Source organism: Crocodylus porosus, unplaced genomic scaffold, assembly GCF_001723895.1.
Source record: "Crocodylus porosus isolate Cpor-Errol unplaced genomic scaffold, CroPor_comp1, whole genome shotgun sequence".
NCBI classification, from domain to species: Eukaryota; Metazoa; Chordata; order Crocodylia; family Crocodylidae; genus Crocodylus; species Crocodylus porosus.
In genome coordinates, this window is record NW_017728923.1 from 6,308,927 (window position 1) to 6,322,156 (window position 13,230).

At 43.7% G+C, this 13,230-nt stretch overlaps 1 protein-coding gene across 5 annotated transcripts in view; it reads left to right on the top strand.

The window, feature by feature from the left end:
- Positions 1-11,163, top strand: part of CREBBP (CREB binding protein) — a 180,146-nt gene extending 168,983 nt beyond the window's left edge. For all 5 annotated transcript variants that reach the window (XM_019540010.1, XM_019540011.1, XM_019540012.1 and 2 more), the window contains 3 exons: positions 171-332; positions 3,153-3,434; positions 6,797-11,163. In XM_019540010.1, coding sequence (XP_019395555.1) covers positions 171-332; positions 3,153-3,434; positions 6,797-8,953 — 2,601 coding nt within the window. In that variant the 3' untranslated portion in view covers positions 8,954-11,163. The remainder of the gene's footprint in view (positions 1-170; positions 333-3,152; positions 3,435-6,796) is intronic.
- Positions 11,164-13,230: the final 2,067 nt, after the last annotated feature.

A 13,230-nucleotide genomic window follows, 5' to 3' on the forward strand; every position in this document is an offset into this window, starting at 1 on the left:
ACTAGTTCAGTTTTCTCATTTACCCTGGAAGACAGGTTCCATTTTTGCTAATTTGCAAGCATTGGAACGAAGTCCCAACAGTTGACAGCAAAGATAAAGTGAAACAATGAATGGAACAATATTAAGTGGAATTTTATAAAAATTAACGTCTTTGCAATGGGTTTTTTCAGGGAAGCCAGGGGGACAGCAAAAATGCCAAGAAAAAGAACAACAAAAAAACAAACAAGAATAAGAGCAGCATCAGCAGAGCTAACAAAAAGAAACCCAGCATGCCAAATGTATCCAATGATCTGTCACAGAAGCTCTATGCCACCATGGAGAAGCATAAAGAGGTACTGTCACTTGGCTGCTAGAATAGAAAATCTTTTGTGTAAAACGAGGCATGACAATGGTGAGAAATGAAAAACCAGAAGAAATAATGCTTGTAACCATAGCTGGATTTTGTTTCTCTTGCATAATATATGTAGGAGATAACCCTAAAATAAATTAATTTGGTTACAGTAGGTGCCTGTCTAGTCTTGAAGACTTCCAAGGTTGAGGACTGCACCACTTCCTTGGGAAGTCTGTTCCAGATTCTGGTCACTTTTTACCATAAACAAGTTCTTGCATCCCACCTGAAACCATCCTCTAAGAGTTTATGGCCATTACTCCATGGCCTTCCCTGAAACGTGGCACCCAGAAGTGGACACAGTACTCCAGCTGGGATCTCACCAGCACCAAGTAGAGAGGAAGTATCACTTCCTTAGCCTTGCTTGCGATGCATCAGTTAATAATACATCCCAGTATGCTATTAGCTCTGCTGACTACAGATTCACACTGGCAGCTCATATTCATCCTGTGATCAGTCATAACCCCAAGGTGCCTTTCAGATATTCGTACTGGCCAGGACAGCTCCTCCCAACCTATATTCATGTCACTGGTTGCTTCTTCCCAGATGAAGCACTCTGCATTTCTCCTTATTGAACTGCATCCAGTTCCTCTCCACCCACCTTTCCAGCTTGTCCAGGTCCGCTTGGATCTGCATCCTATCCCCTGGAATGACTGGTTTTCCCCATAACTTAGTATTGTCCACAGACTTGGCCAGCGTGCTTTCCACATCATCATCTACATTTGTTGATAAAGATGTTGAACAGCATGGGGCCAAGAACTAAACCCTGTAGGACACCACTGGCCACCTGTCCCGCCAAGATAAGACCTGTCCAGTAACATCCTCTGGGTTTGACCCCTTAGCCAGTTCCCAACCCACCTGACCGTGGATTCTGCCAGCCCACAATCTCCCAGTTTTTTTATAATAGTGTCATGGGAGACCATATCAAAGACCTTTTTAAAATCCAAGTATATGACATCAACCACGTTTTCCACATCTAAGCAGTTCATTACTTTATCATAGAAGAAGACGAGGTTGGTCAGACATGACCTGCTCGCACTGAAACCATATTGGCTATCCTTCAGCATCATACCTTCTGCCAGTCTCACAAATAGACTTCATGATAATTTTTTTTCCATCAAGTCAAACTGACCACCCTTCTTGAAGACTGGCATCACATTGGCTCTTTTCCAGTCTTCCGGGATCTCTCCTGAGCACCATGACTCTTCAGATACCTTTGCCAATGGTCCTGCAATGACTTCAGCCAGTTCCCCCAGCACTGTTGGGTGTAGTCCATCCGGTCCTGCCGACTTGAAGACATTCAGCCACTCTCAGTGCTCCCTCACCAGTTCAACACTGACCATTGGTTGGCAGTTGCGCCCCCTGCATCTGTCCAGTATGCGACCAAGCGGACAACCACCATTTACATGCAAGAACACCAGTGCAAAGTATTCATTAAAGAGTTCAGCTTTCTCCTAACTGTCTGTTATCAGCTGTCCTGTCCCATTCTGCAAGAGGCCCATATTTACCTTGGTCTTCCTCCTGCTCCCTATTTACCTAAAGAAGGACTTCTAATTGTCCTTGATTTGGTCGCCAACCTGATCTTGGTTGCCACCCTTGCCACCTTTATCCTCTCCCTACAAATACGGCTATACTTGTGTATTTCTCCTTGGTGACTGCCCCTTGTTTCCGCTGTCCATAAGCCTCCTTTTTCTTTTTAAGCACTCCTTGACTCCTCTGGTAAGCCAAGAGGGCTTCCCAGCACCTTTACTATCTTTCCTACATACAGGAATGGAACTTTTCTGTGCTCTGAGGATTGCTCCTTTGAGGAACAGCCACCCTTCCTAAACTCCCTTCTCCAGTCCCTTTTCCCATAAGGTCTCTCCCATTATTTTCCTAAGCTCATTGAAGTCACCCTCCCTGAAGTCAAGCACCTCTGCCGTACTGGCTGGCTTCCTTGCCCTACAACGGATATTGAATTCTGTTATCACCATCTCCCAAATTATCCTCAATCCTCAGATCTCCTATCAGGTTGTCTCCTTTGGCTAGAACCAAATCCAACAAAACCTTTCCCCGGTCAGCCCGTTCACCTCCTGTACTAAATAAAGTTCTTCCACAAGGTCAGAAACCTGTGTGACTGGTCAGATCTGGCAAAGTGCTCCTCCCAGCAGATTTGAGGGTAACTGGGGTCACCCATGACAACTATGTCCCTTGAACACACAGCCTCCATCAGTTCTCTGGAAAATTCCAGATTCAGCTGCTTCTCCTGGTGTGGTAGTCTGTAGCAGATGCCTACCATCAAATCTCCTTCTCCTTGTTCCCCACTCCTCCATCCTGACCCACAGGGTCTCAAGTCGCCCTTCTCTTCAACCAATTTGAGTCTGTGAGGAGGGATACTGCTCCTTTACATGAAGAGCTACACCTTCTCCCTTTTTCCCTACCCAGTCCCTTCTGTGCAGCCTGTATCCCTCTATGCATACAACCCAGTCATGCATGCCTTCCCAACAGGTCTCCATTATTCCAACGAGATCATATTCCCTATTTGCTAGCAGGAGTGCCAGTTCTTCCTGCTTATTCCCTGTACTCCTAGTGTTTGTGTATAGACACTGAAGTTCCTCATTGGTAACCCCTGGTTCCCTGCTGCCCCAACGTTGTTCCAGCATCTCAACACCTCACTGACTGTCCTCTCTACGGTAAAGGCTTCCTCTCCTCATGAAGACATTTTATTTCTATATGGCATTTTAGTTCATATATGTAGCTAATCAGTTTTACCTTTTATCTGCAGGTCTTTTTTGTGATTCATTTACATGCTGGACCTGTAATAAACACTCTGCCTCCTATTGTGGATCCTGATCCCTTACTTAGCTGTGACTTGATGGATGGGAGAGATGCCTTCCTCACTTTAGCCAGAGATAAGCATTGGGAGTTCTCCTCATTACGCCGATCCAAGTGGTCCACACTGTGCATGCTTGTAGAACTACACACTCAAGGGCAGGACCGCTTTGTCTATACATGCAATGAGTGCAAACACCATGTGGAAACAAGGTGGCATTGCACTGTGTGTGAGGTATGTGTTTATCTGCCTTTTTTTTCTTTTCTCTCTTCCTTTCAAAGTGTTATTCCCCTCTCCCCCCAAGTTGCTTCCTGCTGTACCAAATTATACTTAATCTTAGCTTTTAAGAGCTTCTCAATTTGGGGAAAATGACCAGCATAATGAAGTAATTTTTCTAAAAAGAATGCATCTTTAGTCATTCCTAAACTAAAGCAGAATAGCTTATTCCACTGAAGCTAAACTGATCAACTTCTCTGTATCAGCAAGTCCATTGCTTCACAGGACTTGGAATGCCTGTTTACATGAGGAAATAACAGGGTGGTGGTACCTGCTCTCCACTCACTCCCCGCATAGGTGCTCAGTTTTGGGCCTGCATGTGGCATCTCATTCCTTCTTGCAAGTGGAATTAACTGTCTCATATGTGTGCACACAAGGAGTTATTGCAGAGTATATAATGCACTTAATCTACACCCTAGTTTATGTACAGTAACTTTCCTTTATAAATAAGCCATATTAGTCCATCTCTGAAGTTAGGTGTTATGCTATGGTTTTTGAAGCAAGGCCTCAGGAAATTGATCTAATTACCCATAATGAAGGAAGGGATGAAAGTAAGGCATTCAGCTTTCTTCTGGGTACTTATCTCTAAATCCACAAAGCTAGTCAAGGAGAGAGACCTTTGTGCAGAAAGAAGGGACTGTGGAGTTTGGATGAAGTAGTTCATCTGGGTAACTGTCCCCGCTTTATCTTCATATTTGCTCACTAAAGGTTTATATGGGGGATAAAAATTATGGTTTGTTTTAGGAACAATATAATTACTGGTCTTACAGCCACTGTAAGCTCAATTAAATAAAAACAGTCAAACCAACTCTGATTGTAAGGTAATAAAATTAATTTATTAAACCCAAATTCTGAGATAGATTTAGCTTAATTTTAAGGGATCCTAGGACCTTTAGAAGTAAGCTTTTTTTTATCTTTGCCTTAAAGCAGACACCAAGGACTTGTATTCAGTAATTAAGAAAATAGGGAGGGGGAGAAGAAAAGGAAGCTAAGGTCCTTGGGCTTTGTTCTGGCTAGCAATTTCTACAGAGCTAGGCAGTATCTCAGGTTCCATTGCATGAAGAAACTTTTATTTATATAATACCAGCAAAAGCTAAACTGGAGAAGAGGACTTAATTCTGGTAGTTCTACAGTTGGCATTACAGTCATATTATTACAGCAGTATAGTTATACTAGTATAATTATCCTGGTAAATACTCATTGTGTAAACAAGCCCTATGGGGAGTTTGGACTGTGAATGAGTTCCTTTCAGTAAGTGTGATTTTAACTTAAGTCTTCTACTCAGTTTGAAGACCTGTTTTGGGAGATTTGAAACTACAATCTGGTTTTAAGACTAATTATCAAATAATCAGATAGATGAGTTCCAATTCTCAAAGCATCATTAGTTGAACTACTCGTATGCCTTAGAGGTCTTAAAGGGTTACCCTTAAGAAAGGGACCTAGCCATCTAGCCAGTGGCTAAGAGTTCATAGAGTTTGGCCAGTGTACTGATGAAGTTAAAGTAAGCAAATTGTTAGGGTGCATACAGGATGGAAGAGCAAGTAATGTGGAGAGAAAACATAGTGTCTTTAATTAGTCATTCATTTTCAGCTGGAATATTGTGTGCAGAACTGGATATCTCTACTTCAAAAAAGGATATTGCAGAAGTAGCCTGCTTCAGAGAGATGCAGCAAGAATGATCAAGGGCCTGGGAAATCTCTCATGAAGAAAAGTAGAAAATTAGAGATTGCCCCTTAGAAATGTGATGAATGAGAGAGGAGACACCTCTGAAAGGTAGATTAGGAGCTGCTCTTCTCCCATTCTTATAATGCAAGAGTGCAGGGCCATTCAGTAGAAGTAAAATGTTTTATATAGTTTCTGTGTAGCAGGGCCCAAGGTAAGACAGTGCACAGTTCAGGTTACCCCACATCTGCCTGCCTCTGAAGTATCTGGTTCTGGCCCACAGGACAATGGACTACACAGACCGCAGTCTGCTCAGCCTGCGCTCATTTGTTGGGATATTCAGGAGTTTTGTATATTAAGTGGAGGCCCTCTAGAAGAAGTCCGTGGGTGCCATATGCATGCTCCTTTGTAGGTCCAAGCTGGTGGTATAGTGATTCCATAAGTTTGCAAATTCAGCAGCACATCAGTGTCCTTTTCAACTGTTACAATGACAAGTCTTGGACTCCTTGGTCACATGCAGATGAGCATGGATGTTTCGTTCCTTGGGGACAACTAGCAGCAGCACACCATGTGCTGCCACTAGTTATCCCCAGGGAACACCTGTGCCATATGCCCCAGGTGGGGTAGGGGAGGCTGGGGCCAGCCCATAGCCTTACCTGGGGGCCTCCCAGGGCTGCAGCAGCGACAAATGCTGCTGCTGCGTGCACAGTTCCACTTTTTTTCTCTGCAGGTTTTTTTGACCCCTGGATATCCAAGGGTCAGAAAAACCCCCCATGCTGCTCCCTTGCAGCACAGAGAACAAAACATGCAGTATGTGGCACTGCAGACATGTCTGCAGTGCCACATGGCCACGCTCGTCTGGACACAACTCTTGATTCTGTCATTGCCATATACCATGTGCTACTCTTTTCTCTCTTTCTAGTCTTTCATGTCCTATCCTAGCAGGACAAGTCCAGTTGATGGAGTGGAAACTTACTGTCTAATGATTTCATTTGCAGATGTGGGGAGGGAGCAGGGCAATTGGGTGCTGTGGATGATGCCTTAATAGCTTCTGAAGAGGTTGATTGTTTTCATGGTTATAGTGTGATTGGTATGTTTCCATTATTTTTGGGAGAGACATTCACCCCTTTTATGGTGGCCCACTTCTAGAGTCTCAACTTTGGGGTATTAGACCCTTCTGGTGTTGGCCTTAGTTGGCAATGAAGGGAACTGTGGTGCCCGTCTCCTTTCCACCCACCCAACCCCTGCAGAAGACATTGAGTATTTCTGTGCAGTAGAAGGAAGATGCAATTACAGCGTATGCCAGTATCCCTATGCTCATATGATCCGCTGCTGTTACTCAGTGCTAGCTAATGAACATGTAGTAGCACAAGTGCCAGCATGGGTTGCAGCCAAACCAGAAAGCCTTTGGGGACCTACTTTGTTAGCATGTGCTGGCACTCGTGCCATGGTGTCTTTGCTGCTGCATGTACTCAGGCTCACTAGTCTTAGCTAGGTTTATAATTTCACCATCATTTTGCTGTGTGGTTATGTCTACAGAAAATGTCAGTGTAGTTTCACAACAGGACCCTGTGGCACCCTTTTCAACTCTCTTAAAGCTCAAATGCTTAATGCTATTATATGAGGTTGAACCTTGTGGGTTTTTTGTTTGTTTTTAGGATTACGATCTCTGCATTAACTGCTACAACACTAAGAGCCACGACCACAAGATGGTTAAATGGGGATTGGGTCTTGATGATGAGAGCAACAGCCAAGGAGAGCAGCAGTCCAAGAGTCCCCAAGAATCACGCCGACTGAGCATCCAGCGCTGCATTCAGTCCCTGGTCCATGCCTGTCAGTGCCGCAATGCAAACTGCTCATTGCCATCCTGCCAGAAGATGAAACGGGTTGTCCAGCACACCAAGGGCTGCAAGCGCAAGACCAACGGTGGCTGTCCTGTATGCAAACAGCTAATTGCGCTTTGCTGCTACCATGCCAAACACTGCCAAGAGAACAAATGCCCTGTGCCATTCTGTCTCAATATTAAACACAAGCTTCGACAGCAGCAGATCCAGCACCGCCTGCAGCAAGCTCAGCTAATGCGCCGAAGGATGGCTACTATGAACACCCGAAACGTGCCTCAAAGTTTGCCTTCTCCTACCTCAGCAGCGCCTGGTACCCCCACGCAGCAGCCAAGTACACCGCAAACACCACAGCCACCTCCCCAGCCTCAACCCTCCCCTGTAAGTATGTCACCAGCCGGCTTCCCCAGTGTGTCAAGAACTCAACCCCCTACTACAGTTTCAACAGGAAAACCTGCAAACCAGGTGGCAGCACCTCCAGCTCAGCCTCCACCAGCTGCTGTGGAAGCAGCTCGGCAGATTGAGATAGAAGCTGCCAAGCAGCAACAGCAACAACTCTACAGGGTCAACAACATAAACAATGGTTTGCCTCCTGGCCGTCCAGGAATAACAAACCCAACAGTGGGTTCAGTGAACCAGATGCAGCAAGTTGGCATAAATGTCCCCCGGCCTAACCCCATAAGTGGGCCAGTAATGCCCAACATGCAAGCTAGTCAATGGCAATCAACTCCAATGCCACAGCAGCAACCATTGCAGCCAGGAATGCCAAGACCAGTTATGTCAATGCCAACACAGCAAACAGTAGCTGGGCCAAGAATGCCAGGTGTGCAGCAACCACCCCGCAGCATCCCACCGAATGCACTTCAGGATTTGCTGCGGACCTTGAAATCCCCCAGCTCTCCACAGCAGCAGCAGCAGGTTCTAAATATCCTCAAATCTAACCCCCAGCTTATGGCAGCTTTTATAAAGCAAAGAACAGCCAAATACGTGGCTAACCAGCCTGGGATGCAGCCACAAGCAGGCATACAGCCTCAGCCTGGGATGCAGCAGCCTCAGCCTGGGATGCAGCAGCCAAGTATGCACACGCAACCTGGTTTGCAGAACATGAACACAATGCAAGCAGGAGTCCAGAGACCGAGTGTTCCACCTCAGCAGCAAGGGATAGGAGGCATGAACCCCCAGGGACAAGCGATAAATATTATGAACCCTGGACACAATCCCAGCATGGCAAACATGAGTCCACAGTACAGAGAGATGCTGAGGAGGCAGTTACTGCAACAGCAGCAGCAGCAACAACAAGGAGGTGCAGGCATGACAGGAGGGATGGCAGGTCATAATCAGTTCCAGCAACCTCAAGGACCAGGAGGTTACCCTCAAGCCATGCAACAGCAACGGATGCAGCAGCATATATCAATACAGGGGGGGTCCATGGGACAGATGGCTCAGATGGGACAGCTCAGTCAGATGGGCCAACCTGGCATGGGGGCAGATGGCACCCCCAACATTCAGCAAGCACTGCAGCAAAGAATTCTGCAACAGCAACAGATGAAACAACAAATAGGGTCCCCAGGCCAGCCTAATCCCATGAGCCCACAGCAGCATATGCTCTCAGGACAACCACAAGCGTCTCATCTCCCTGGCCAGCAGATAGCCACATCCCTCAGCAGCCAGGTGCGGTCTCCAGCACCTGTTCAGTCTCCCCGTCCCCAGTCCCAGCCACCACATTCCAGCCCGTCACCAAGAATACAGCCCCAACCTTCACCTCATCATGTTTCTCCCCAGACTGGTTCCCCCCACCCGGGACTTGCAGTTACTATGGCTAGCTCCATGGATCAGGGACACTTGGGCAACCCGGAACAGAGTGCAATGCTTCCACAACTAAACACCCCGAACAGGAGTGCATTGTCTAATGAATTGTCTTTGGTTGGTGATACCACAGGAGACACGCTAGAAAAGTTTGTGGAGGGTTTGTAGCATTATGGGAGCATCACTTTTTTCCTGTCTTGTTCTTGGACGTTTTGTACTGAAAATTCAGACATCTGGGTTGTTTTGAATCCTAGATGGAACTGCTACTTCCTACAAGTGGAAGAATGAATTGCTGTCTAAAAAAAGAAACCAATACAAAGAATATATTTTTTGTTAAAGCCAGGCGGTTAAAATATCTGGTCTCTTTTGTGGGGGTTTTTTTGGTTTTTATTTTTTTGTTGCTGTTGACTCATACCTTTTTTTTAAATGGGGAAAACATGTTCATTATATTCATATTTTTTATTTGTATTTTCAAGACTTAAAACATTTGCATTTAAAAGAAGAAAAATAATATTCAGAAACTCTTTCCTGAAATAATGCAACATCATAATGTATCCTGATAACTTTGACATGTTGCGGGAAGATTTTTTTTCTATAGTGAATTCTGCAGGCATTTGAAGTATTACCCCTGGAAAATAGGAATGGACTCTTGCACACACAAACACCCATTGGCTAATGCCAAAATCCTTGTCTTGCAGATGTAGAAATTGTTGCTTTGTTTCTCTGATAAAACTGGTTTTAGATGAAAAAAATAGGGATGATCACTCTTAGACCGTGCTGATTTTAATAGAGAAGAAGCATTCTTTTCTTTCTTTCTTCTATGTGAAACTTGAAATGAGGAAAAGCAATTCTAGTGTAAATCATGCAAGCTCTATAATTACTATAAATAAGAAAATCCAAGAAGAACCAATCACTGTATAGAATGGTTAAAAAAACTCATTTCTTACTTATAATATCATATTGTTAAATAAACTGTGTGCAACAGACAAAAAGGGTGGTCCTTCTTGAATTCATGTATATGGTATTAACACTTAGTGTTTGGGGTTTTTTGTTATGAAAATGCTGTTTTCAACATTGTATTTGGACTATGCATGTCTTTTTCCATTGTATATAAAGTATTGCTTAAAATTGATATAAATTACTGAAGTTTTTAACATGTATTCTGTTCTTTAAAATCCATGTAAGAATGTTTAAGGTTTTTATTTATTTATATATTTTTTGGATCATGTTCTTTGTAAGACATGGCTATGAATATTCACGCATTACACAGAAGCAGCCAGTGACATTGATAGGAGTGGCACGATACATACATGGAGTACTTGTAGGTAGCATGTCTGTTTTACAACACCCCTTAGATCATTTCCTTTATGGGGAGGGGAGAGAGAGTAATGTTTCCCATTCATTCAGTACATGTAGGCATTCATCCATAAGGGTTAACTGGAATAAATTATTAACAGGTGTTGCTTTTTTTAAAAAGTCATTGAATTTAGAGAAGGATCACCATTGAACAAGAGATAGGAAGTACTGAGTTAATTCTGGGCTAATTTATTTAGTCTATATTTAAATATGAACCTATTGACTTTTAAAACTATTTTTCTGCTGTTAACTCTGAGTCTAGATTTGAGGGTTTTCTGTGGAATAAAAAATAACAAATCACATACCTGTTCCCTTTAATAACCTGTCACCCTGCCTGGATGCTCACCCCATAATACATTATTTTGTTTGATTTAAAACCTGAGGAAACTCCCAAGTTTAGGTGAAAACTAATGCTACAGTTAGCTTCATATTCCACCACTTTACATTTTAGTCTAATAGATTATGAACCTTAGATGGGACTTGCAGCAAATCCAGAAAAAATCCCCAACCTATAGTCTGATGTTGCTCCAGTTGGGAGTGCTTGGCTTGCTTGGCTTTTTACATAGTTTAGTGCTTCCTCCAGTATTACATTTTTTTTTATTGGAACAGTGTTTGAGGAGGGAGGGGTGAGAAGCAAGTGTATTAATTTCTGAAATAATTTTTAGCCCCATACTGTGAAAATAGTGGTGCATCATAGCACTGCTTAATGTTTCTAAATTTTGGAGGAGGGTCTCTGCTTAAACTGCTTTTGTAAATCTAAACTGTTGTACCTACATCACCATCTTTGGATTCATCTGCCCATGCAACCATCTTCAGCAATCAAGTTGTTAAAATTCTGGGCTTGAGTAGGATCAGTGAATACTAACCCAAGCTCCCCCAAAGGAAATTGCTGTAAAAAAGGATGGAAAGCCCTGATGCTGTGTCTCATGCTGTATACTTATAAGAGGAAAAATACTATATTTGTGATCAAAAAGAGGAAACTTGAAATGTGCTGGTGTTTCTAATAAAAGCTGGTAAAACTGCTTGGATTGTAGGATGGTTCCAATTGGCTAGTGCCCTTTAGGATCAGCTGAATCTAATGCTCAAGGTGTAGATGACTGCATGGAATCCTGCTAATTTATCTATAATAATGTTTTGTTTAAAATAGCATGCTAATGCCCCTCCAGTTGAATAAGCTAAGCCTTACTTGTGGAGCCTAGGGAGATGGGACTGCTTTCATGTTAGCGTTTATACAGTTCTAGCTGTGGAGAGACAGCAAGGAGGACCTGACTGGTGACAGCAGAATACTTGAAAGCATAATTTGGTTCTGAAATTCTTGTTTGAATGAATAGATCAACGCCTAAGTGGGGCATGAGGAAGAGGTCTAGACTGCTGGCCTGCCCAGAATCCCATATATTTAGTTGCAGGCCCTCAGTTTCTTCACTGCAGCCAGGCCAAATTCTGAGGTGTTTCTCTGGTAGTTTCAAATTTAGACATCGAGCATGGTATGTAGTCCTTTTCAGCAGTAGATTTCAAAGTGTTTTAGAGAAGTGGGGATTTTGCTGATGGAGAAACCAGTTTACAGAGGTGTGAAGTCGCATGGGACTATGACAGCTGGGATTACTACCTGGATCTCCCAGCACCCACTCTTGCACATACTATCTATTGCATGGAAATTAAAAAAATAATAATAGTCCAATTGCTGCAGCCTTCCTCATGCTTATTTTAATTTTAAATTCAGTAGAAGTTTTTGATTTTGGAATGGCTTTGACTTGTTTCAAGTGCCACATATATTTGGTCACTGGTGATAAAGCTTTCACAGTACAGTGATTCAGGATATCTAGAACTTTTGATGTTTCAGAAGACCTAGAAAGCAGGCTTGGGGATTTAGGCACTGTTTGGGGATTTAGGTGGTGAAGGCCTTTATCTCTGGAGATGGGATGCATCTCCATATTCCTGTTTGTGGGTAGGGATTACTTTAATTTTTGAGGGAGAAGGGCCTTGCATTCTGAATTGTCCACTGCAGCAACTGGGTCCCCTTTCCACCATTCCATTAAGGATAGATGAGCATAATAAAATCAGCACAGGAGTAGTTAGCATTGTTAACACAACCAGTTGTCATGATTCAGGATCCAGCAGGACAAGTGAGTACAGCTACAGATTTGATTCTGTAGGCATTCAGAAACAGTCCTGCACAGGTTCATATCTAAGTTACCAAGAAAACCTTCCAAAACCGACTAAATATCCAACCTTTTTTTTAATGGAATTGCTACCAACAGTAACAAAATGGTAGTGAAGGCAGATTTCTGTGGCTGATTTGAGTCAGGCAGGCCCTTGCACCAGCGTTTCTCAACCTGTAGTACATGTACCCCTGGGGGTACACAAGATATGGGAAGGAGGTGTGTGGGTGCCATGTTTTGAGTTTGACCTGTCCCCCAGCTTGGTGGTTTGGAGGCGTCTTTGCCTGCTCAGGCCAGAAGTTCTGGCCTCTGCTGTGTCCAGTGCACTGGGGCTTTCACTCCCATGTCAGTGTGCCAGGGGACAGAGGGGACCCTGTGCAGGCTGATTTGTCCTGAGCCATGGTCCGTGAGGAAAAAGTGAGGCTCGGCTCACGGCGGCAAAATCAGAAGTGCCACTGGGACTTGTGGATTCGCTTTTGCTGCATCGATCGGCAGGTGGTATGGAAGGTACCAAACGTTGAGAACCAGTGCACTGAATCACGTAGTCTGCTAGCACAAAGGGAGTTTTAATTTAGCAGTTTTCAGCTCTGTCTGCCCCCTTACTCTGAAATGTTAGTTTGAAAACATGTTCAAATGATCAAACTGAATCCAGGCTAAATACACAATAGCTGAAAATGGCTGCATTTGATCTGATGCAACTTGTATGTATTACATGCAAGTGAATTGAGATGGATGCATGAGAAAAAGTTCTTTAAGAGTGGCAGTTAGAATACAAGAGCTTGAAACACAGAATGCATCAGTGTATTAAACCAGTGCCCTGTACTACTATAGGGTAGATTACAGACAGAGTAGACAAGACTGCTCAATTAGCTTGCCTGTGCATTTTCCTTCTAGAGGGTAATTTTCAGAAGCTTCTACTTTTCCAAACTT